General features: G+C 35.2%; 1 protein-coding gene and 1 non-coding gene across 4 annotated transcripts in view; one reads left to right on the top strand and one right to left on the bottom strand.

Annotated features, from left to right (window-relative positions):
• SLC44A5 (solute carrier family 44 member 5) overlaps positions 1–27921 on the bottom strand; it is a 373758-nt gene that overhangs the window by 313385 nt on the left and 32452 nt on the right. Inside the window, exon 2 of one of the 3 annotated variants that reach the window (XM_049707145.1) lies at positions 863–941. The exons of the other annotated variants lie outside the window; for them this stretch is intronic. Coding sequence (XP_049563102.1) covers positions 863–875 — 13 coding nt within the window. The 5' untranslated portion in view covers positions 876–941. The remainder of the gene's footprint in view (positions 1–862; positions 942–27921) is intronic. 3 annotated transcript variants of the gene reach the window in all.
• Positions 13996–14067, top strand: TRNAE-UUC (transfer RNA glutamic acid (anticodon UUC)). The gene has a single exon. It is a non-coding gene; the product is annotated as a tRNA-Glu (tRNA).

Here is a 27921-nt window from a genome sequence, read left to right as displayed (position 1 = left end):
GAGACACAGATGTAGAGAACAAACGTATGGACACCAAGGGGGGAAAGCGGCGGGGATGGGGGGTGGGGTGCTGAATTGGGAGATTGGGATTGACATGTATACAGTAATATGTATAAAATAGATAACTAATAAGAACTGCTGTGTAAAAAAATAAAATTCAAAAGAATTAAAAATTAAAAAAAGAAAGTTAAAGGCTAACACTGAAGAAAGTAAAAAGGTGGATAAGACCTGATCTTTCCCTGCCAGGGGCTTAAAACCTAATTATGAAGACAGTAGGAATCAGGGTCAGAATTTAAAGTGGAGCCTCTAGGTCCCTCTCGAAGGAACAACTTCTGATACCATTTTGCTTCACTGAAGAGCAAGCTCTGGCTTCCCAATGAGAAAAATGAGAAAGGGTGCTGAAAATAATAATCCTTTAAGAAAAATGTGAAGGATTCTGATTCTAGCAATAACTCTTTTTATTTTATTTTATATATTTTTTAATTTATTTATTTTTTTTAGCAATAGCTCTTAAGGTGGAGGGGGCAATGCAGGAGAAAGGGAGCAGTTTCAGAATTGACTTGAGTATGCATGGTGATGTGCTTTTACAAACCACATAGCCCCTGCTCACCACACCTTCCCCAGAATCACTGCTATAGGGAGCCCCCAGGCATAGAAGGGAGGATGCCATGCATCTCAGACGTCTTGAGATAGGAAGAGACTGAGAAACACAGTGTCTAATATACTGCAGTTTTTCAGGTATGGCTCCTAGTGACACCATAGTATATATTCATTTTTCTATTTGTCCTTATTTAATATTGAACAAGTAATATTTTACACAAAAGTCTACATCAAGAAGGACTTAATTCGAGTAGATGATTACCTTCGTCACTCATTAAGGTAAGAGGCTGTCTCTTCAGAAGACCTGAACCACTGCAAAGTTGAGCTGCTTAGAAAGGAGTCTGTGATAAAAACAAGTATGAAGATAGTTATTTAAAGGAAATAATTTTAACTTATTAAAAACAAACCTATGCTTCCCTCTTGCGTCTCCCTCCCTCCCTCCCACCCTCCTTATCCCACCCCTCCAGGTGGTCACAAATGGGAACACATGTATAACTGATTCACTTTGTTGTAAAGCAGAAACTAACACACCATTGTAAAGCAATTATACTCTAATAAAGATGTAAAAAAAAAAAAAAAAACCTTTGGGGAATACTCCCACAATCTACTATGATTTACGCTCCCTAGAAACCCAGAGAATTAGCTTAATTTTCTTCTAACATATAATACTGCAGGTATCTACTCTCTTTTGAGACAACTTCCTGTTCTTCTTTACTACTAAAATAAAATTCTCAGTGCCACAGTCTCCTAAATCTATCTCTGTCCTTATTTTATTATCTACTCTCACACTTCACATCCACCTGTAAAATGCATCCCTACACAGTTGATATCTCTGTATTATCCTCCACCCATATGGACCCTTTTTCAGCACTCACATTCATGTTTTTATATTTAGCTGCCACACTGATCAACAAATTGACTGTGGTAAAGGGTATATTTCTTTCAAGTTTAGCTTTTTTGTTGTTCTAATTTTAAGGAGAGGAGTTGTATACGTATGTGATGATGATGATATAACATATAACTTGTAAAAATTTGTTACAGAAAAGCATCTTGTAAATGAAAGGGAGAAACTACTTAATTTTACCACGTAGAAATTACTACTAAGATTTGGTTAGTTTTCCTATTGGTCCTTTTTCTATGTATGATTTTTAACTTTTTATTTTGAAATAATTTTAGACTTAGAGAAGCTGCAAAACTAGTACTGAGAGTTCCTGTATACTCTTCACCCAGTTTCTCCTACTGATAACATCTTCTATTACCATAGTATACTTATCAAAATCCTCTATGTAAATTTTGACAAGGGGAAATCACACTTTTTGTTCACTGCTTCTTACATTTAATTTATAAGAAGCATAGGCAGTTCTATTTAAAATTTTTCAAAACCAACATTTTAATGTCCAGGCAACATCATACTACATCAATGCATATTTTTAAATTTTTTTTTTTTTTTTTCTGTACGCGGGCCTCTCACTGTTGTGGCCCCTCCCGTTGCAGAGCACAGGCTCCGGACGCGCAGGCCCAGCGGCCATGGCCCACGGGCCCAGCCGCTCCGCGGCACATGGGATCCTCCCAGACCGGGGCACGAACCCGTGTCCCCTGCATCTGCAGGCGGACTCTCAACCACTGCGCCACCAGGGAAGCCCCCCCCAATGCATATTTTACTTAACTATTTCCACACTGTTGGATAACTAGATTGCTTGCAATTTTTTTCTATTATTAAAAATTCTCATCAACCCAAGTTATACTTTTTAAAAATATCTACTAATTTTACAGGTCAAAAATGGTCTCTCATTATAAATTACTTTTTAAATTATTATGAAGGTGGACATTTTAAATGCTTACTAGTCATTTTTATTTCATCTTTTGTAAATTATTTATCAGGTTGTTTGCCCATGTACTTGTGGGTGTCTGAATGTATTATTTACAGATTTGTGTAAAGCTTGCATATGAATATTAAGCTTTTGACTCAAAGACTGTAAATATTTTTCATTGTTTGATGATTGTGTTTTATTTGTTTTATTTTCATTTTGATAATCCAAAACACTTTTGCCAATTGAAAACAAAATATTAGTAATTTGTAATTAAAAGGCATTTTTATTCTCAAACTGAGATCTGCCAGCCACTAAGCGTCTGAAGATGTACCTGTTGAGAATTATGGGAATTTCTTTCCTTAAAAAAAAGAGTCCATATATTATTCAAATTTGACAAAAGCTGCAAAAGGTACAAAGGTCAAATAGGAGGAATCCCAAGTTATTTTTAAAAATGCCACATTATACAAAATAAGAACAGCTTATGAAAGGATCAGTTTGTATTGTATGTTCTCTAGTGTTAATTATTTTATACTATTTTAGTGTCTTATCAATATTCATAACTATAACTAAACACTAATTTTTTATTATTACAAACTGAAAATCAGAAAGCTATGTTACAGTTCAACAATACCAAATTGCTGAGAGTCCCCCAAAACAATCCAAGCTTTCTTACATCTCCTGCCTCTGCCCTTACTGCTCCCTTTGCCAGGAATCTCTACTGCTCCATCCCTCCACCCCTACCAAATGGAAAACTCCTGGGCCTCACTGTCATTCCCCTCAACCACACCAAACCCTCCTCTCCAATACCATCTTAATTATTGGGTCTGTTTTTCTATATTTACTTTTACTATCTCATATTAAATTTATTTTTATAGCTGTCCCCCCCTCCCCAACTGTCAATAACCTGAGAACAAGGGATTTGGTCATCACTGTAACCCCAGTGTGTAGCAAAGTTTTTGACATATAACAGGAGCCCTTTTAATATTTATAAAATGAACTGAATTATCCACATAAGGTAACAATCTTCAGAGAGAGTTATAAGAAACTCGACCTTGTTTTCTGAATTATACTGATAAATAATACTGCAAGTTCATCTACCAACTCTGCTATCAGTTCTGCCTCATGGGGCCCACACTTTCAGTTTGGCACTGTCAAATGTTTTCTATTCAGTGACAGTGACTCAAGCAGAAAAGAACACCTTTCCTCAGGTAGATGATTAAAAATGACTCACTTTTTTCTTTAACTTTTTATGTTGAAATAATTTGAAACTTACAGAAGAGTTTGAAGAATAGAACAAAGAACCATTGTATACCCTTCAACCAAATTCACCAACTGTTACCACTTGCCCATATTTCTCCTTTCTACCCACACACACAAACACATACACACACCACAAAATATTCTTCCTGAACCATTTGAGAGTTATTTGCAGAATCATGCCTTTCCATCCCTAAGTACAAGGATATTCTTCATTTCCTAAGAACAAGGTTATTCTCTTATGTGACCACAGCACATTTATCAAATCCAGGAATATAACATTTATATAACACCTTTACCTAATTTATGGTCTTTATTTCTTTTTCTCCAATTGTCTCAATAATGTCCTTTACAGAATTTTTTTTTCTCTGATACAGATCAAAGATCACAAATCACATGTTTTTGGCATGTCTTGTCAGTCTCCTTTACTGGAAACAGTTCACACTTTTTTCATGACATTGAAATTTTTCAAAAGTACCAAGGTAGTTATTTTGAAGAATGTCTTTTTGGGTCTGTCTGATGTTTCCACATGATTAGATTTGACTTATGCATTTTTGGCAGGAATACTACAGAAACGATGTTGTGACTTTCTCAGTGTATCATGTTAGGAATCAAATCTTAGTTTATCCCATCACTGGTGATGTTAACTTTGATCACTCAATAAAGTAGTGGCAGTCAAGTTTCCCCACTGTAAAGTTACCATTTCTCGCTTTGTAATTAATAAATAATCTCTAAGGAGATTCTCTGATAACACATAAATATCCCATTCCTCCTCAAACTTTTGGCATCCATTGATTATTCTTCTGAATCCACTGTTTCCATAGTGGTTGCAAAATGGTGATTTTCTACTTCCATTAGTCCTTCTACATTTGCTTATGTAACCATTCTTTTCCTTAAATATCTTCTCCTTGATTTGTGTTTTTATGCCTTATAAGTAAGTCCAAATTCAAGACTTTTTCAAAAGTTATTTTTAGATGTATCTTTAAAAGTTATCACATTTTTCTTTAACTTTACATTTTCAGTGTTACATGTTAAGAAACCCAGAGCTGACATTTCATATGGCACCACTTAACCATTTTTGTACTCCATAAAATTTGTTTAAAACTTCAAAGTCTTGCTTCAAACTGCTAATTGTAATCCAAGACTAGTTCTGTCTCATTACAGTGCTACCTAATCAGTCATGGAAAATGTCTAACACTTGTCTGAGAATCTTGTTAACACATCTCTGGTTTGTACAGGCTAATTCTCATTTTTATCATGTTTCATTGCACAGTGAAGAATAAGAAAGATTTAGTCTAATCCTGTAATTTAGGTACCAGTAACATTCTATTCTACTAGTTTAATTTTGTGTTCAGAAAGAATCAAAATGAAATCCTCAGAGAAAGGATTGATCTAATAACTTCAGTGAAAAAAATACTTTGGATGTTAACTTTCTAAAATTTAATGATTTTTAAGCATATGTGTTACCATTAATCAACCACTATATTAAACAATAATTTAGGCAACTTTGCTACTAAATATTACTCAAATTCTTTATTTCTGAAGTCCTATCTCTAGTCAGTAGATTAAGGGCTACGGGTTCCAAAATATGCTGTTTTTCTGAGTCAAGCAGTCAAGTCTAGAAGTGCCACTCTGTCTGAAAGGACCCACAAGGACCCACAGACACATGTAACACTGCTTATGTCCATGAAGACTGTTTACCAATGAAATCATCAAGAAAGAGCCAACATCAATTGTGTACGGTGAAATATCATTTAAAACTTGGAAACTGTGGCATGGAGGATCATAGATTTTCAGAGCTAGAAAGGACCTCGGCGGTCATTATCCAGGAGCCAAGGGAACATGATGTGATTTGGCCACAATCTACTCACATCAAGTAGATAAGGATGAAGTGTTAATTAAAAATGTGAAAAGGAGACTGATGATCTGAAGAGCATAAGTCTATTAGTGTTTCTTTAATACAGTTTTGGGTTTGTCATCCCTGCCTAGTTCCTCATCTTTTGCGTCCTTCCTCTCCCAAAAGCTATGGCTCTAATCTCAGCCCCAGCTTGGTTTCTAGACGCAATCCTCATTTTAGAAAGGTGATATTTAAGAAAATTTAGCCAGCTTCTCTGGAGCTGACATCAAATTAACCATGCTCTTTTTTCCATAACTCTGAATTTATATGCAGAGGTTTTGCTCTGACTCCTTGACCAAATTCCCATCTTGAACCAATGACTGACTTGCTCTGTTGACCACTCACCTGCCGAGATTTTCAAATGTTAGCATAACTGAAGATTCCCCACCATCTTGCTCTTCCTTTTTGTTAGTATACCTCTGTAACTACATGTTGAATTACTGCATCTCACATCCAACACCTGTGATCTTTCTCATTTATTTATTTATTCAACAAACACTTATGGAGTACCTCTTCCATGTCAAGTATTGTGCTAAGCACAGGTGCAGATAGTAATGATGAAAAGGGTATACTTTAATTCCTGACCTTAAGGAACTTACATTCTTGTGAGGGTGACAGACAGTAGAAACAACCATGTAATTACAAGGTGGGAAAAGTATTAGGAAGGATATAGGAAATAATGTAGTCGGGGAAAAACCTCTCAGGGAAGGTAACATTAAGGATGAAGATTTGAAGGATAAAATGGACTAGCCACGTGAAGTAATGGAAAGAGCATTTCAGGCCAGAAAACAGCAGGTGTACATACTCTTAAAAAGGCTTCGGAAGTTGGAGGAACTAAATGGAGGCAAGTGTGGCTGGAACATATTGAGGGATGAGGAAAGATGCTTAAATGAGAAAGGAGAGGCAGAGCATGCAAACCCTTATGGGGCAAAGGAAGGCATCTGGATTATAACATGATTGTAATGAGAAGCCACTGAAGGCTTTTAAATAGGGAAACCACATGATTTTCATTTTTAAAAGAGTACACTAGTGAGTTGAAAACAGGTGTTAAAACAAAAACATGGGGTACATATGTCCTTTTGAATTACAGTTTTTTCAGGGTATATGCCCAGGTGTGGGATTGCTGGGTCATATGGTAGTTCTATTTTTAGTTTTCTAAGGAACCTCCATACTGTTCTCCATAGTGGCTGTATCAATTTACATTCCCACCAACAGTGCAAGAGGGTTCCCTTTTCTCCACACCCTCTCCAGCATTTGTTGTTTGTAGATTTTTTTTTTTTAACATCTTTATTGGAGTATAATTGCTTTACAATGGTATGTTAGTTTCAGCTTCACAACAAAATGAATCAGTTATATATACACATACATTCCCATATCTCTTCCTGCTTGCGTCTCCCTCCCTCCCACCCTCCCTATCCCACCCCTCCAGGCGGTCACAAAGCACCGAGCTGATCTCCCTGTGCTATGCGGCTGCTTCCCACTAGCTAACTACCTTACTTTTGGTAGTGTATATATGTCCATGCCTCTTTCCCAACATCGGATGAATGGATAAAGAAGATGTGGCACATATATACAATGGAATATTACTCAGCCATAAAAAGAGACGAAATTGAGCTATTTGTAATGAGGTGGATAGACCTAGAGTCTGTCATACAGAGTGAAGTAAGTCAGAAAGAGAGAGACAAATACCGTATGCTAACACATATATATGGAGTTTGTAGATTTTTTGATGATGGCCATTCTGACCAGTGTAAGATGATACCTCATTGTAGCTTTGATTTGCATTTCTCTAATAATTAGTGACGTTGAGCATCTTTTCATGTGCCTGTTGGCCATCTGTATGTCTTCTTTGGAGAGATGTCTATTTAGGTCTTAGGCCCATTTTTCAGTTGGGTTGTTTTGTTTTGTTTTTTTTGATATTTATCTCCATGAGCTGTTTGTATATTTTGGAGATTGATCCTTTGTCAGTTGCTTCGTTTGCAAATATTTTCTCCCATACTGAGGGTTGTCTTTTTGTTTTGTTTATGGTTTCCTTTGTCATGCAAAAGCTTTTAAGTTTAATTACATCCCATTGGTTTATTTTTGTTTTTATTTCCATTTCTCTAGGAGGTGGGTCAAAAAAGATCTTGCTGTGGTTTATGTCAAAGGGTGTTTTTCCTATGTTTTCCTCTAAGAGTTTTATAGTGCCAGGACATGGAAACAAACTAAATGTCCAACAACAGATGAGTGGATAAAGAAGATGTGGTACATATATACAATGGAATATTACTCAGCCATAAAAAAGAACAAAATTGGGTCATTTGTAGAGATATGGATGGACCTAGAGTCTGTCATACAGACTGAAATAAGTCACAAAGAGAAAAACAAATATCCCATATTAATGTATATATGTGGAATCTAGAAAAATGGTACAGATGAACCTATTTCCAGGGCAGGAATAGAGACACAGACATAGAGAATGGACATGGGGACACAGAGGGGGAAGGGGAAGGTGGGGTGAATTGGGAGATTAGGATTGACATATATACACCACCATGTGTAAAATAGATAGCTAGTGGGAACCTGCTATAAAGCACAGGAAGCTCAGCTCAGTGCTCTGTGATGACCTAGATAGGTGGGATGAGGGGTGGGGGGAGGTCCAAGAGGGAGGGGTTATAGGTATACATATAGCTGATTCACTTCACTGTACAGCAGAAACTAACACAACACTGTAAAGCAATTATACTCCAATAAAAAAAATAAATAAAAATTTTAAAAATCAGAAACAAAACAAAAACAAAAACATGTCCACAGCAGCATTATTCATAATAGCCAAAAAGTGGAAACAACCCAAATGTCTATCAACTGATGAATGGATAAACAAAATGTGATATATCAATATAATAAAATATTATTCAGCCATAGAAAGGAATTAAGTACTGATACATGTTCCATCATGGATAAACCTTGAAAACATTATTTCTCATGAAAGAAGTCAGACACAAAAGGCCACAAATGTATGATTGCATTTACATGAAATGTCCAGAACAGGCAAATTCATGAAGGCAGAAAGTAGATTAGTGGTTTCCAGGGGAAGAAGAATGGAAAGTGCTTAACAGATGAGGGGTTCTTTTTGAAAATGTCCTAGAATTAGACAGTAGTGATGGTTGCAAAACATTGTGAATGTGCTAAAAGCTACTCAATTGTACACTTTTTAAACGATTAAAATGACTAATTTTATGTTACATGAATTTTACCTCAGTAAAGAAAAATACCACTCTTTGGACAGTGATTGGTTTATAGGGGAGGAGGGCTAGCAGCTGCAGGAGGTGGTCCATAACTGGGCTAGAGAGGTGACTGCAGAGCTGGAGAAATGAGGAAAGATCCACTATGTATTTTGGAGGTAAAATTTACTGGATTTTCTGATGTCAGGAACTGAGAGTGGAGGGAGTGAAGCAGGGAAGGAAGGAAGGATAGAAGTAGGGAGAGAGAGAAGGAAGGAAGGAGGGAGGGAGAGAAGAAGGGATCTAGTACCCAGAGGCTTCAGACCTGGAGGAGGAATGTGTTTCAAGAAGAAATGAAGAGTTCAACTTTGCACACTGTAACCTTGAGATGCCCCCAATCCAGTTTGGACTATCCTATGTTAAGATTCCACTTTCCAGTATATTTCTTTAAGTTTTCTAAACTTCAGTTTTCTCATCTATAAAATAGGATTATTAACAGCATTTATCAGAGATGGTTGCTGTGCGAATTAAGTTAGGTAACTGATGTGAAATTCTTAGCACAATTTCTAACACATAATAAATCTTGAGTCACTGTTAGAGATGATTATTGTTATAATCTCTAACCCGATTACTATATTTATTCCATAAACTGCCTCTCTGTTCCTTCTTCTAGCATCTGCAGATGCTTGGCCCAAACTAGACGGCTTGTTTTGAACAAAGTCTCAGACTCTCCCAATCTATTCTCTCTTACTGCAGCTGAGTCCACAACTGGCCATGATCTTAAACAATATTGACAGAGGGACCTGACTCAGTAAAAATAGTATTCAGATCCCTTAGCCAGGCAGATATATTCCTATGTGGAGAAGGCACATGGGGCTCCAGTAACTGCATGACACTCTCCTTATTAAGAGCATTCAACTCACTTTCTTCTAATTTTATACTTCCTTGGCATTCTCCTGTCCTTTATTTCCCAAGCGTTCTTCTCCTCAGGGAAGAAAATGTTCTGACAAGCTGACATGAATATTTGGTCTACTTGGCAGTTAATTTCCTCATAGAGACTTGTAAATTGATGCTCTGATTTATAACCAGACTCTTATGAGTTTGGTTAGAAGGGACCAATTTGCCTGGGCCCGTTAACCTCTGGTTGACCACATGATAGTCCAGTTACTGAACACGAGAGTTGTGTGTCAGACTCTGGACAATGACAACCGTTAAGGAACTACACACACACTCTAACACTAACCTGAAACAGCCATTCAGACTTAACAATACAATATTTTACAGAGTCGTGAATATTAAATGAGTTAATATACATTAAAGTGCCTAGCATATATTAGATTCTCAATAAACATTAGTTTATTTTTCAACTCTTTAAGCCATATGCAACTCAACAGGGGAAGACTCAAGTCTGAAAAATTTCCAGATGAACTGAAATGATCCTAAATTTTTTCCCCCACTCCATCCTAATCTATCCCTAACCCACCCTCTTCTAAAGAGTATCCTTTTTAATGGTTTCTCATTTGTGCAATGACGTTTTACCATTGTCTTTGTAGTTTATCATTCAGTAATGCTTAGAAGATGAATGCAATCAAAATGATATCTAAAAATAACCTTATATATTCTGAGGAATAATTTAAAAGCTCTGATCTTGGGCAAGTCACAACCTTTCTCCATGTCTGTGTCTCATTAGTCAGTAACTATGCCTTACCAGCCCATCCTATAATATCTCATGGTGTTCCATCTCTAAAATCTACTAACTATATTCACCACTGAATCCTAGCACTCAGCACAAAGTATGTGTTATTGACATGTGTGGTGAATGACTGGATAGATGTATTTTAAGATTATATTTTTCTCACAACTCTCATAAACGAGCCCAATTTTTACAATAAAGAAAATGGAAATCAGTCACTAACTTGGTATTCATAAAAGTTTAAAGTTCTTATTTAAAGAAACATGACTGAAAGAAATTCATTGACTGATGGTAAAGAACAGATTCTCACGTAGGCTTTTTTAAACGCCAATCTTAACACCATTATAACGGGTGGGTGAGTGAGTAGGTGAATTGATGGGCCAATTGATAAAATACCTTATTCATACAAAAATATACCCTGATAAATTTTTTAAGAGTATAAATTTCCAGGCCAGTTTTTTTTTTTTTCATTGTTTTCCCCACCTCTGAATGCTCAGAAAACCTTGTTCACAATAACTAATTCAAGAAGTCTATCCCTCTGGAGTTTTTGTCATGTTTAAGAAATTAGGACAAAAAAAAAAGAAAAAGAAATGACGACACCCTTCAATACTGACTATCATCACAGTACATAAGAGGAGCTTGCATTTGTGGCTCTTTAATTCTGTAGTGGCATATTTATTTTCTAGATGTTATCTTTAGCTTTTTATCTCACCCGTTCCACATTGATGACCATAAAATAATTGTAAATAATAACTTTCCCACCCCTTTCACATTTATTAATAAACAATTTCAAAACTGTGGGGGATTTTTAAAAATTCAATTTCAATTTATTACTGATGACATAAAGGAGAATTCTGAACCATCTGAAAATTAATATACAAAGTCAAGAATAGGAAAACTTGAGCTTACAGAAAACGTTTTATTGCCTTTTCTAGTAAACCTCATGCTTCCAGAAAAAGTATTAGGATTATATTTGTTTTGTTTCTTCTTTTATCCATGATCACTGTAGACTAAATGAAATTATTTATATTTTATACACTTTAGTTTCCCTCAATTAAATTTAGTTCAGTTTAATAAATATTATTGACTACCTGCTGGGAGCCAGCCACTATACCAGGTTCTTAGGAGTCAAAGATTAAAAAGACATATATTCTAACTCTCATGAAGTTCATAGCTTAATTAGTATATTGTTTTTTGTTTTATAAAACCTCTGGCTTCATTCTCATTCCAATCAGAATTGCTCTACTTTTACCAGTTGTATATTTTGGGGCTTAATATATTACTGCTTTAAGAGGTTTGAAAAATCACTGGTCTGGAGGAAGCAACACATTTAAAGACAATGTTGTACAGGTAATAATTGTATTTTCTCAGCCTGGTTTCCTCAGAACACAGAGCCTAAGACAAAGAAGTATGATTCAGGGGACAAGGTTTAGGGAAGATGGAGCAAAGACGGGAAGGAAGGAAAGTCAAAAAAAGATTTGTTATTGAATTGACTGGCCACCCATACAGATGGTTGGATACTCAGCCTTATAGGACACCTAATAACCTCCCAGGGGAAGAAAGCAGGAAGCATTCACTCATCACTCTGCTCTCCATTGGTCACGGGTGTCCCCCAGGGCAATAACTCCCCATCATTTCTTGTGCTGCACATGCTTGAGTGCTGGGCAAAATCCCAGGGGTGCCCCATGCTATTTCACCATCAAATAAAGAATCCATGAAGGTTAGAGTGGGAAAGTGAGAGGTTAAACTGAGGCAGGGCACTGTCAAGTTGTATCTGCATGAAGATGGACAGCATCTTCACAGAAATGGTCAATGCAGTTGTAGCTGAAATAAGAGGTAAGGTCAAGTAAATGTGAAATGGTGCAAGAAGCATCTGATACAAGTATACAGAAGGCACAGAAGCAGAACAGAGTAGAGAATAATTAACTCTGCCTGGAGGGAGAGGAGTCAGGAAAAGTTTCACAGACATATAATCCCTCAGAAAAAAATTTTAAATGGCAAAAGAGAATGGGTATTCCAGACAGAGGAACAATTTATATAAGACACAGAGGTTTGAAACAGCCAGATGTATTTGAAGAATTGTAAGAAAATCAGTATTCCTGGAATTGAAGCAGTAGTAGATAAAGTTAGAGATGTGGACAAGACTCAAAACATAATGAATTTGATAAGCCATGTTAGGAGTTAACTTAGTACCAGAAAAAAAGGGAAAGTTATTTGAGTGATTTTAAATGAAAAAGTGAATTTGAGAAAAGGTGTAAATGGAATAATACTGATTAACATTATTATATTTGTGAAATGAGAAGTGGGATGTTTGTAAAGGATGTAGGAAACACGAAAACGTAGAGTGTTACTTTTACATAGACTATGCTGTGTTAGGATATATATTGTAAGCCCTAGATCAACCACTAAAAATAATAATAAAGGGTATAGCTAAGGAGTCAACAGAGGAAATAAAATGAAACACACATGCAAAAAAAATATTCAATAAACCTAAAATAAGTCAACAAATGAGCAACAGATGAAAAAGTAGAGATGACAAAACGGAAAAAAGAAAACTAGATGGTACACTTAAACCCAGATATTTCAATGATTATACTAAATGTAAATGGATTAAACACCCTCAATTAAAAGGACAAATCAATGCAATATGGTTGAACCTTACAGATATTATGCAAATTGAAAGAAATTGGAAATAAAAAAGAGTACATACTGAATAATTTAATTTAAATGAAATTTTAAGTCAGACAAAACCACTTTATATTGATAGAAATCAGATCAGTAATTGCCTGGGACAGAGGGTTGCAAGAGACTGACAGTTTGAAACTGTCAAGGTACAAGAGTGAACTTTGGTGACAGATTAAAATGTTCTATATCTTAATTGGTTTGATGGTTTATACAGCTCTATATACTTTTCAAAGTCATTGATCTAGCTACTTAGAATGTGTGAGTTTTATAGAATCTGGTCTTACATTTAGGTCTTTAATCCATTTTGAGTTTATTTTTGTAGATGGTGCTAGAGAATGTTCTAATTTCATTCTTTTACACATAGCTATCCAGTTTTCCCACACCACTTACTGAAGAGTCTGTCTTTTCCCCATTGTATATTCTTGCCTCCTTAATTGTAGACTAATTGACCATAAATGTGTGGGTTTATTCCTGGGCTCTCTATCCTGTCCATTGATCTATGTGTCTGTTTTTGTGCCAGTACCATACTGTTTTGATTACTGTAGCTTTGTAGTACAAAACTCCTAGAGGAAAGCATAGGCAGAATGCTCTTTGACATAAATTGCAGCAATATTTTATGGATCCATCTTCTAAAGTAAAGGAAATAAAAGGAAAAAATAAACAAATGGGACCTAATTAAACAAATGCCTTTACACAGCAAAGGAAACCATAAACAAAACAAAAAGACAACCTACGAAATGGGAGAAAATATTTGCAAATGATACGACCAATAAGGGATTAATATTCAACATACATAAACAGTTCATACAACTGAACATAAAAAAATATATATATATATGGGCAGGGAATTTCCTGGTGGTCCAGTGGTTAGGACTTGGCACTTTCACTGCCAGGGCCCAGGTTCAATCCCTGGTCAGGGAACTAAGATCCCACAAGCCATGCCACATGGCAAAAAAAAAAAAAAAAAAAGAGACAGAAGAACTGAATAAACATTTTTCCAAAGAGGAAAGCAGATGGCCAACAGGCACCTGAAAAGATGCTCAACATTGATAATCATGAGGAAAATGCAAATCAAAATCACAGTGATATCACCTCACACCTGTCAGAATGGCTATCATCAAAAAGAACACAAATTACAAACACTGGCAAGGATGTGGAGAAAAGGGAACCTTCGTATACTGATGGTGGGAATGTAAATTGGTGCAGCCACTGTGGAAAACAGTATGGAGGTTTCTCAGAAAACTAAAAATAGAACTACCACATGACCCAGCAATCCCACTCCTGGTATATATCTGAGAAAAACAAAAACACTAATTTGAAATGATACATGCACCCCAATGTTCATAGCAGCATTATTTACAATCACCAAGATAAGGAAGCAACCTAAGTGTCCATCAACAGATGAATGGATAAAGAGGATGTGGCATGCATATATATATATATATATATATATATATATATATATATATACACACATATTTATATATATACACACATTATACATATATATGTGTATATATATATATACATATACACAACACACATATATCATACATACATGATGGAGTACTACTCTGCCATAAAAAAGAATGAAATTTTGCTATTTGCAGCAATACAGGTGGACTTGGAGGGCATGATGCTAAATGAAATAAGTCAGACAGAGGAAGACAAATACTCTATCACTTATATGTGGAATCTAAAAAATACAACAAACTAGTCATCATAAGAGAAAGAAACAGACTCACAGACAGAGAACAAACTAGTGGTTACCGGTGGTGGGGGTGGGGTGGGGGGCAGCACAGAGGTGAAGGAATGGGAGGTACAAACTACCGTGTGTAAGATAGGCTACAAGGATGTATTACACAACACAGGGAATATAGCCAATATAGGCAGATATGCAGTATAATCTTTCGAAATTGTATTAAAATTTTTAAATTTAGAAAAACAAGAATGTGTGACTTATTGTGTATGAATAATACCTAAACAAAGTAGATTTTCAAAAAAAAGCAAACAAACATGTCTCAAGTTTCTGATTTGAATGAATCAATAAGTGGTGATGATGGAGACAGTACAGGATCAAGAAAAAGTTTTGGCTTCACCTAAGAGGGTTGTTTACATGGACTACCAATTCAAAACCACAGCACTATGCTAGGGGCTGGGAGAGAAAGGATGAAAAAGATACAGTTCCCCTATCTCGAAGGGTCAGGATAGTCTAATGGAGGATGTATGAAAACAACCTAGTTTAACATACTATGAGAAATGTTCCATTAGATTTATGAACAAAGTGTTCTGGGAGAGAGATACTTATAATAAAAATACTCAAAATAATTAACAACTATTAAAATAATTAAATTAAATTTAAATAATTAAATTAAAATAATTAAAAATACTCAAAATTCCTCATCAATTGGTAAAGACAAATGTTTGTATATCAATACCATAGAATACTATTTCAACAAGAAAAAGAACCAAACTATTGAACATGCAAAAACATAGATGAATCTCCAAATAATTATGTTGAGTGAAAGAAGCCAGACTCATCCCCCTCAGAAAAACATCCTGAGGAACATGGACTCGATAGATGGAATACAGGAAGCATGTAGGTATTTGGTAAGAGACACGTTAGTTTCTTATACTTTGAGAGAGCAAGCATAATTAAGGAAAAAGGTTTTCTGCTTTTCCCTAAAGTGGAAGGAATATGTGGAAGGGAGGAGTGGGACATGGTGACCTATAGCTTAACTTTGCATTTTTTCTATCTAATCATCAGCTTTACCTCTTGTAGTACTCTGTGATTTAGCACCGGTTTCTGAATATCTCATATCTAGAAAGTTCTCTGGTGTTCTGTCAAGACAATTTTCACATTTGACAAGTATCACCTGAGTGTGAAGAAGAGGCAAGATAGGCAGAATATCATCTCTAGGAAAATAAAATTTTAAAACAAGGAAAGAAAAAGGACATGGTTCACATTTATAAGGCTTAAATGTTTCCACAACGACTAAAATCCAAACCACACTCTATTCGTAACTTCCAGCTATGAGATCAAGCCCATACACATTATGTACATAGTATGTGCAAGTATCCTGGTCAATTGGACTGGGTGTCATTCACTTGTTCAAGAATTCAGTAGTTGTGAAACAGCATTTTTTCAAGTATTAAATATGATATGAGTATTAATTGTTATTTATGAATATATTAATATATAATTTGTGGTCAGTGAGTCAAACATTAAGAATCTACTTTTTCAGTCTAAATTATTAAAGCTTCATTATACATTAGCCCACTCCAAAAACATATAAATTCAGCAGCCATCTATTGAGCACCTATGAAACATGCATTGTGCTAGGTTCAGAAGTGAAATAAAGCATAGCCTCTGCCCTCAAAAAAAAAAAAATCTAATGATAACAATTTGATAAGTGCTACGGTAAATGTATATAATTGGCACCACAAATGCCCTTCCAATTCTGACTTGTTTCCTTCACATTTTTCATTTTTATTACTTCTTTAGAAGTAACAGCAAGACAGTTGAGCAAGATGTTCAAGTAATAGCAAGAGCACTGTAGACTTTACGCCTGAGAGGTTTTAGAAACATACTATCTAAAATTTTTATCACTTGATAAAATGTAACACAAATTTTCAAATTACTTTACCAAAGACTAAGTGTGTTGCTTATGCAGACATATCAGTTATTTTCTGTTGCAGATTTCAGACTGCTGCGTAGAAATTAGCACAGATATTGCATTGTACTAAAACCAACAGAAGTGGGTATTCAAAGTAAGCACAATTCACTGCCCTCTGTCATCTATGAGCATGAAGGTTGCACACTGTTGATTTGCTGTTCCACTCAGAGAAAAGGAAACACTCAAATATAAATAGTGCCTTAATAGTGTTGGTTAGCTGCTTTTTAAAAAGAAAAAAATTTAAAGATCATATTCAGAGAATCCCCAAGCTTTCATATGAACTACAGGACATGGACTGTGTATACTTTTCTCCTATCATCAATGATTTTGTGGTATTTTGATGTAGGCCCTGAGACCTTCATATTGAGGCACTGTCATAAAATCAACACTGTCTAATCATGAATGTGTAAAAAACACATTCATGTGGAATCAGACTCATCCAAGGAGAAGGAAAGTGCAGAGTGGTCTCAGTCACACATTTCCCCCCAAAATCAACATAAGGTAATAGGTTATTATTATTATTATTAAACAAAACTCAGATAATCTCAATGATAGCGACTGAAGAATTCCCAAAGGTATCAGAGAGTCAGTGTACAAACACCAGTGCTTACTGACCACGTGCCACTTTTCAGGCACTGTGGTAGATGTGCAGACATTCACTTACTCACAAGAAGTCTATTATCAATTGATAAGAAAAGTCTTACAAGCACAAAACCATGAAAAATCAGAGTGCTCTTAAAGTGTTAAATTGAACTGTACAGAAACTGTAGTAAATAACCAGTTCTTAATAAGTAACCACTGCCTGGCTCAAACAAGTGTAATAGGAAATCATGACGAGCAGTCAGGGAAAAGAAAGCAGAACTGAAATAGGGTTTTAAATGACGGACAGAATATGAAGAAGAAAAGCAGAGTCTAAATACTAGGAATCACACAGGCAAAAGACAGAGCTAGAAACACACACAGGCTGTAGGAGTTGGCTGGGTCACAAAAAGGACATCTCTGGCTTTCATGGTCAGTTAGCATCAAGCACTGGGTATGAAAATGTTGGACAATTAAGTTAGAGGCACTGAGTACTATTTTGAGAAGTCTGAATCTGATCTAGTGGACAGTAGGGAATTATTGGATGTAGTAAAGAAGAAATGAGCAGTCAATACACGGATGAAGACACCTAGAATAATAATAAATAGTGTATAATAATAAATAATAATAAGCCTCAAGTTTGAGGGGAAAGATACTAAAGCCTTGATGGACATGAGAGAGTGGCCAAGATGTCAGTGAATTACAGTAAAGAGAAGGGATAGGGATGATTTCCAGATAGCATGCAACTCACATGAGATTTGGGAGATCTATGACACACAGAGCACGAGAGAATGAGCAGGTTCCATGGGAAGGGGTTCTTTGGAAGAATCAGGTTTCTGAAACAGCAGGGAAATGGTAGAGGAAACACTCACAGGAGTGAGGAATTGGAAGAGTTGGTGGGATTTCAAGTGGGATCTTATGAAAACTAAATGAAGTAATTTATGACACATAAATGATTGAATGGCATATCCAGGGCCAGTGTTAAACCTCACCCTCACACCCTTACAGAGAAGTTCTCATTCTTTAAAAACCAAAAAACTCTTTATGAGTTTAAGTGGTGGGTGGGAAGAAGAGGAAGGAAATCTTCCTAGTCTTTCTAAAAAATACTACCTCATTGCATTTCCATCCATACTTCTGAGTGGCTTGATCAGGGTCCTTAAAATCACAGTAGTTTCATGAACATTTATCCCTTTACCATAAAACATCCTCTCAAATATAATGAAATTATTCATGATGGTTTATGATGTAACTTCAGAAAAGTTGCCAATCCCTGGACTCACAGAATGGGAGAAAATATTTGCAAACCATATATCTGATAAAGCACTTGTATCTAGAATATATAAAGAATTTTACAACTCTACAGTGAAAAGACATATAGCCTAATTAAAAAATGGACAAAGAGATCTGAAGAGATATTTCTCTAAATAAGATATACATATGACCAATAAACACATTAAAAGATGTTTGACATCATTAGTCATCACGGAAATGCAAATCAAAACCATAATGAGATACCACTTCAAGTCCACAGGGATAGCTATAACAAGAAGACAATAACAAGTGTTGGTGATAATATGGAAAAATTAGAACCCTTATAAATCGCTGATAGGAATGTAAAATGGTACAGCCATTTTGGAAAACAGTTTGACAGTTCCTTAACAAAGTAAATGCGGAGTTACCATATGACCCAGCAATTCCACTCCTAGGTATATTCCCAAGAAAAATAAAAATACAGTTCCACAGATAAACTTGTACACATATGCTTATAGAAGCATTATTCATAACAGTCAGAAAGTGGAAACTCAAATGTCCAGCAACTGATGAATGGATAAACAAAATATGGCAAACATTTCTAAACAATTGAATTTTATTTGGCCATAACAAATCTGAATGAAATGTCCAGGATAGGCAAATCTATAGATATGGAAACTAAGTAAGCGGCTGCCTAGGATTTGAGGGGTTTGGATGAATGAGGAGTGACGGCTAATGGGACTGGAGTTTCTTTAATGGGGGACAAAATGTTCTAACGTTGGATTGTGATGATGGTTGAACATCCTGTGAATATACAAAAAAATCTGGACACTTTAAATGGGTAAATGGTCTGGTATGTGAATTAAATCCTGAAAAAGAATATTTCACAAGAAATTTTAAAATTTTGGCAGGTTTATGTTTTTCCCAACAAAGTTTTATCTATAGTGGATTGGGTCCTCTACCTTCCTGTGCCCCAAGACTGAGCAAAAGCCTTCAGGAATGCAGTAACCTCAGTTTCTGCTCAGTTCCTCAGAACAAGCTAGTCCCTCAAAAAATATTTATTTATCACCTGCTATGAATCACCTACTCTACTGACAAATGGGCTTACACTTTACTGAGATTTCTAACAGTTACATTTTAGATGTATGCATTCAGTGACCAAAACCTAAACCAGGTTCATAATAAATTAGGTACTCAATCCAATTTAGCTACATCTAATGTAAAAATTCTAAGAAGATTAAAAATCACCCCTGATTAAAACTGTTTTGCTCCAAGACTCCCATACATCTGTCCATGGGCTAATTCAACACTCTGCTAGCCATTTATTTGTGGCTTCTGGCAGCAAACAAGATGTCAGTGTCTATTTCCGTGGATCAATTTTGCCTGAAATCTTTTCTATGCATGATCCAAATTTACTGGAATCACAATCTGCTCTCTGTAATATGTGAACAAGTGAAGAAACCAATTATGTGTAATTAGTCATGGCGTCTCACTGTACTATCAGAGTTTATTATTAGCAAATTCCTTGACAATAGAAAGGACAAGAATAGAAATATTTTATTTCAATGAAGCTAGGCTAGGGTAATTTGTTCAAATTATTCTTACCCTAAAAAAAATTACTTACCCTAAAAAAAATTACTCTTACCGTTCTTAATATTTCCTGATAGTAGTTAATGCAAATTGGTATACTTTACATGCATTTGTCATTTCTTTTTATTGTCCTTCTTCTCCCAGGGAATGTGGATGCTATGAGAACACTAACTTTGGTATTTTTCACTACATATCTCCAGCACCCATAACATCCAATACTGCAGGGCTTAATATTCCAATATTATAAATGATCAATAATTATTTAATGAATTTGTCACTGAGGAGGGAGAGAGTCTTATAATCCTTGGCTGAATAAAATTAAAAACAGAAAATCAAATGCTTTAAATTTTAACTATTTTATATCACGAAATCCCTCCAATTTCCTGAGGTTCCCTGATCTACTATAGGCAGAATAAGATCTGACATTTTCAACAAACACAGTGATCAAAAATGTTTGAGGTTATCATTTACTGTCATATTATGGTTATTTTTAATTTATTGATTATTTTTATAATTTACCATGAAGTGATGGCTATAATCTGATTTGCACTGGAATAAGGGAAATGCAAAAATTTTATTTGGAGATACAGGTTACATCTTATCAAGAGCCATGTTAATGTAATATTTTTCATTATAACAAACACAACTTTAGGATCTTTCAATAAAATTTTGATAAATACTCTCCTAGTAGATAGTCATGTTAGGTTCTAATATTTCCCATTTTTTATTATTAATGTTTTCTTTCTCCTTTGCCCCACCTACATCATCACCCCAAACATCTTGTTTAGAAATAATTCCAAAAATTATATCACCATTTTCACATAATTTTCTTTATTATTTTATGACAGTATTTGAAAGTAATTGCTAAGATAATACTGTAACTTTTATTTTTCTCATCCTTATGAAAATTTCCCTTAATCTTTACCTTCAGCCAGCTCAGAATCTATATCCTCCCACAATCTCTTTCTCTATCAAATGAGTGACATCACCCACTTTTCTTAGCTAAGATTTTTTGCTCCTACGATTTCTTCTAGCTATCATGACACCACAGTAAGCCTCAATATGTGAAACAACTCAAGAAACAGCTCACAGGAAAACATGTGAAGTTTATCCAGATATATTTGTATATTATATTTCAAAAATTGTGTCTGCTTTGAGATTGTTTAGAGTTACTTTCAACTACTGAAACTTCTACATGTTATTTTTTTCTCTTTGACAGACAATAATTAGATTCTATGGAATTTTAAATATAGATTACACATATATTAATATCATTAAGATAGTATAGTTTAACATAAGATAGTTTTATACAAGACCATTTCATAAAAGTATGAAAATATCATTATTCACAATAGCAAGATATGGAAGCAATCTAAGTGCTCATCGATGGATAAATAGATAAAGAAGATGTGGCAGGTACACACACATACACACACACACGAACATTACACAGCCATTAAAAAGAATGAAATCTTGCCATTTACGACAACGTGGATGGACCTAGAGGTATTAGGTTAAGTGAAATAAGTCAGACAGAGAAAGACAAATACCATATGATTTCATTCATATGTAGAATCTAAAAAACAAAAAATAAATATAACAAAACAGAAACAGTCATAGATACAGAGAATGAACAGGTGATTGCCAGAGGGGCAGAAGGTGAGAGAATGAGTGAAATAGATGAGGGAAATTAAGGGTATAAACTTCCAGTTACAAATAGGTAAGTCAGGGGGATGAAATGTACAGTGTAGGGAATACAGTCAATAACGTAATTAATAGGCTTCTCTGGTGACGCAGGGGTTAAGAATCCGCCTGCCAATGCAGGGGACACGGGTTCAAGCCCTGGTCCAGGAAGATCCCACATGCTGCAGAGCAACTACGCCCGTGAGCCACAACTACTGAGCCTGAGCTCTAGAGCCTGCGAGCCTCAGCTCCTGAAGCTCACACGCCTAGAGCCCATGCTGCGCAAGAAGAGAAGCCACCGCAATGAGAAGGCCATGCACCACACGAAGAGTAGCCCCCGCTTGCTCCAACTAGAGAAAGCCTATGCGCAGCAACAAAGACCCAACATAGCCAAAAATAAATAAATAAATAAATAAATTTATTTTTAAAAATAATGTAATTAACACTGTTGTATGTTATATATGAAAGTTGTTAAGAGTAAATCCTAAGAGTTCTCATCAAGGAAAAATTTCTTTTTCTTTTCCTTCTTTTTGGATCTCTATGAGATGTTGGATATTCACTAGAACTGTGGTCATCATTTCACAGTGTACGTAAGTAAAATCATTATGCTGTACACCTTAAACTTATACAGCGATGTACGTCAATTATACCTCAGTACAACTGGAAGAAAAAAAAGTATGCAAATAAAAGAATCCCTGCTTTGGTGGGAAAATAAAAGGATTTTGGATGTAAGTAGAGTTTCACAGTAAAATCTCAGGGATAGTTTTTCTGGGAGATGTAAAACTAAGTTAAGCAATTGCTGAGGTTAATAGTTTAAGACCAGTTTCCTTACCAAGTCACTAACACTGAAGAAAAGTATAAGATGATGATAAGTGTAAGTGAGTATTTTTTAAATACTCATGTGTATTTTAATGGCACACCTGAATAAGAAAGGGCCTTATTCAGAAACCATTCTGTAAAAGTAGTTTATCTATTGTACCTACTCTGAACTCCAAAATCTTGAAATTTTCTATCTTATCATCTCATTCAGATATGTTCTTTAATGGTATTTGGAAAAAAATATTTTTATATAATAAATGATAGCCAAAAGGATTAGTTGAACGAATACCATAAGATAAATCATATATATACATATATATATATACAAATAACTTAAAATATGCTTTCATTCTCCATAAGACAAGCCAGGGTCATGGTCTTGGTATCAAATGTAAGAGAAATGGTTATATTTGTGTGAGCTCATCATCCTAAACCAAATAATAACTGAAAATAACACACCTGTTCCATTACATTAGATATGGAAGCATTTGACTGTTTCAGTTTTCATAAAGGTGTCTGAAAATTACACAAGCAGCTTATGATTTCCAACTCTGCTTAAAACCAAATCACAAGAAGTTTCTTCAAAAAGTTTGATTGGAAAATATTCAGATTAGTAATACAGTACATAAGGCAAAAATCTGAATTATGCTGCTAAAATTTAAAATGTGTACCCTGTAGCATAAAGAAAAAAAAAAAAAGACTGGTTTATTTCCCATGTCTCTACATACTTAAATGATGTGAAACTATATGAAAAGATTCTTGCCATCAAAGTCATCAAAACATATTTTCACCTCATACAACAGCATACTACCAAATATACTCTGGCTTCTTGTTAAAAGTTATAATATGCCAATGAACTATCTTGACCCAGGAACTAATGTAATCTAACACTAAACCCAAAGAAGCAGTACTGATAGCGCCTACAGGAAAATTAGAGCTGCTTCTCCTTTTGGGAGAATCTGTTTCAAATTAAGCATTCTGATTTTATGCTGAAGTGATCCACTAGGGTGAGGGAAGAGCAAATTTGATTTTTGAGCATCAATCAATAGGCATTAAAGCACAAGCATCAAAAGCTTATCAATTTGGCTATGAAGGTTTGTGAATGGATCACCTTCCTCTCATAATACCCCCAGAAGGAATTTCAGTATGTACAAGTGACCTGGAACCATTAATTTTGAGAATGAAAGAATAAATGACTAAAAGTTATTTATAAATTGTTGTCCATTTACAAATGTTTATCTGAAGTTTCTACCTCATATTAAACCTTAATGAGGTTGCCTACCCATCAGCATCACTAAGCGAGCCCATTTTCAGAGACCATGACTGGTGAGGGAGTCTTTCGATCTATTTCCATCTGAATAGTCTCACATTAAATTATGCTGAAGAAAAAGCATTCACATTATTAAAAGGATGCAAAACACTGATTAGCTCATCCTCAAAACGTTTAATAAGATCTCAGCAGGAAATTAAGGGAAGTCTAGAGAGAACAATCAAGCTCTAACTAAATAGGAAAATTCACCTAGCCTCACAAAATTGCCATTAATGTACAAAGTTACAGCAGCAGCAATTATGGCCAATGCTGTACCCTCATGGATGGGAACTCAGAACTAAAATGTATTTCAGAGTGTTTTGTAAGAGTGGGATCATTCAGTAAAGGGATTCAACTTTACGTTAATGTTTGCTATAATGAGGTCCAGCACTTTTCATATTAGAACTTGGCAGAACTGCCCTTCCAGATGGCGCTATTCATTTCCATACTTCACTACACACATTCCTTTCTTCTTCGCTCCAGGCAGTAGAGTGGAAAGGCAGATAGTCTTTAGTGTCAGGTCCAGATTCAAGTAAGTCCTTGCTTTGCACTTATTAGTTTTGCAAATCATTTTACGTCTTTGACTCTCAGTTCCCTCCTCTATAAAATGAGGGTAATAATTCCTACCTCTAGGAACAATTACGAGAATTACAATTACAGATACAATGTATCTGAAGTGTCTGGTACTGGAAAGCTATTAAATAAATATGAGATGCTTTCCCTACCTGGTACAGATACAGTTTTATAGGTAGTAAAGTAACATTTGAGACACAAACTTTTGAAATTTTGTGCAGTTCAATTTGGCTTCCAAAACTTAATATTGAAGGTACTATTTTTCACACTAATGTATTATTCAAATGTAAAAACAAAAACAAAACAAAAAAACTAAAAAGAAAAAAACTTTGCTGTCTTTAAATAGCATACATTCTACTTCAGGCTATCTGTTCATGACAATGAACCAGGAACATTATGCAGTAATGAGGCACTTCTGAAATCAGTGTTTGAAGCCTGTGTGAACTGGGAGAAAACAGAATGCCACAGCACCAGAAGTTATTGAGACTCAGTGCCCGATAATTAGAGTACCAATTCATAAAAAATTAAAAGGGGCGGAAGTTTATCCCAGTACTGTTCTATTATGATAAAAATACATGTGATTGTCACCTCAAGTCTACTTGTAACAACTAAAATTCTTCTATAAGATTCAGAAGTCATTTTGATAGAATCAAATTAGCAATAAAAATGCCTTTATTTTTCAAAGGTCTGAGACTGAGTCTATTTTTTTAAAAAAAGTCAATTCCAGCTACAGTTAAAGCAGAATATGTGTTGTCTTTCTTATTGTAATTTTTAACAGTCATGCAAAATAGCGCTGTCCCAAAGCTCCAACATCAGCATGAACATAAACCATCGTGCTAAAAGGTAAATATTTTTATGATCTCTAACAACCTTTTTATTAAAACCTTCCTGAAAATGTAGCTAGATTTTTTAAATAACTTAAACGTGTATACATGTGAATGATGTGTAAACTATGTTACTAATTTAGTTTGATACAATGCAGAATACAACAGAAAAGATTTCATTCAAAAAGCTGGACAGACAGTGCATTTCTTTGACTAGAGTCAATAAAAGATTTTAGCACAAACTTAAAGAAATGGTCCTTACATATTCTGAAAGTAACAACAACAGCTTACATTTATTTAATATTTAAGATAGTCCAGGACATAACTTAATCGCAGTGATTCCATGGTGTAGGTATTAATATCCCTAGTTTACTGTTGAGAAGAGTAAAGCAAAAGAAGTTAATTAACCTGTCCGAAATTGGATTACAATTCATAATTTTAAGTGCAAAGTCTAGATTTCAATGTCTGACTCCACAGCCCACACTTTCAGCTACTATGTTAAGTTTCCCCATTTCTACCTCATATTTTCACTGGTCAAGTACTGGATGGGAATGTTGAATGGATGCAAAGGTGGATACTCAATCTCTACAGTCTCTTTCAGGCTCCTAAGCCTAATGATTATATGATCTTGGAAGTGGATAAATTTAGACAAAGTCATATAATTTCTGCAGGTATTCAGCTATCCCTGGTTTCTTCAGGATGCTGCACTTTTTTCCACAGCTAGATGTGGAAGGAAAATGTGCTACCTTCTTAAGTGCAGCTCTACCCCATAAATAATAACCTCAGAAGTTCCCCCCAGAAGATGTACCCCCTGTCCTGGCATTAGAACTTTTCATATAATTTGCTAAGCAGAAATATCTGACAGTAACCAAGCAGCAATATTCTAATTATATTATTGTAGATTATAAGCAATGATGTATTTTTTAAAAAGAATGGGTGAGATCCGGAAAAAGGTGCTCTTAAGATACCTGGGGGCTTTTGAGGAATTGTTCGCTCCAAAATCCTAAGAGAGCAGAATTCCTATAGAGTAGCCTGCTTCCATATTGTTGGATGGCAAAAGAAAGGAAAAGAATCTTCAGGGTAAATGAGTAATAGGTAAAAATGTAGAAAACTAGAAGAGTGTGATAACATTTATAGCAGTTGCTAACAGAAAAGACAGTGGGAGGTGACCTTGAAGGAATGTGTGAAATTAAAAAAAAAAAAAAGGCTTAAGATTTAGGGTCTGAAAGAGCAACTAACATGCTAGAATAATTCTATCAATAAATGCTGTTTAATAAGGGTGGGGAAGGGAGGCGAAGGCCAGTTATGAGGTAATTTAAGCTTTCCCACTTCTCGAAGATTGTTGTTTTCTGAATTAATTTTATTCCATACAGATATCCAAGGGAGAAGAAAAATAGAATATAGGCTACTTACTATTGGTAGAGTAATCTCTCTGAGATAGTAGCTCATAACTTATTAATGTGTGGCTACAGCTACCTTACAGTTGCAGTAATGAGCACAGTCTTTTCAGCATATAGTTAAATACAGGTAGCTAGACACAGGGTGTCCTTCCCCACTAATAATGCTAATTTCTGGCTTGGTACCTAAGAAATTGACATTGTGGGAAAGCATTAAATTTTGTTTTGTACTTTTTCTCCATACAGGAAGCCTTCACATGGAAGTCAGCAGATCAACTGTTGTGGCTACAGCAGTAAATCAGTTTAAATAGAAATTCTAATGTACAATTTGAAAGCTCTAAGAGTCTCACTTAAGCTCAAGACTTTATTATCAATGAAGGGTGTATTACTTTCTATTTTTTTTAATTATTCCCATTGAAACCTCTTTAAGGACTAGAACCAAAAAAAAAAAAAAATTTTTTTTTTTTCCCCCAAAATGAACCCAAAGCTTAACCTTCAATAGGTTTACACAGTTCCTCACCAACTCTTCTGAAGGACACAAGTGATCAGAAATAGTGACAGGATAAGTAGATGATAAAGCAGAGTTCTTCCCAATAACCTATCTAGCTTACCCTCTCAATTCTAACTGGTCCAGATGCAGGCCTTTCTCTTTTTTACTCTGTCTAGTATCTTTCCTACTTTGAGAGATTCCTAAGAGCTTGACCTCTTTCTTAGAATTTTTCCTTGCTTCCCCCTTCTCCATACTTCTATCTGCTTTTTCCTCCTTTAGCAGTTCAGCTTTTTCCTCCATATTTCTCAAATTAGCCCTTCGACTCCTAATCCCACAGTCTCCTACAATAATGCAGACTGAAAAATCACACTCACCTGCAACTGCTTCTGCCTCATCTCCGTTCCATCTATGCCTCACAAAAATAAAACATCCTAAGTCACAACATTCTCCCTTAAATAAGTTTTTAATTTCCCTTCAGGATTCAGAGGAATCTGATGCCTCCCGTTTGTTTCCCACATCAAATCCAAACTCCTAATTATATAAATCAATTATCAGCAACCTTCATCAATATTCACGTGAACAT

The sequence above is a fragment of the Orcinus orca genome, chromosome 1, assembly GCF_937001465.1.
Source record: "Orcinus orca chromosome 1, mOrcOrc1.1, whole genome shotgun sequence".
Taxonomy (NCBI): domain Eukaryota; kingdom Metazoa; phylum Chordata; class Mammalia; order Artiodactyla; family Delphinidae; genus Orcinus; species Orcinus orca.
This window is presented reverse-complemented; position numbering and strand designations above follow the sequence as displayed.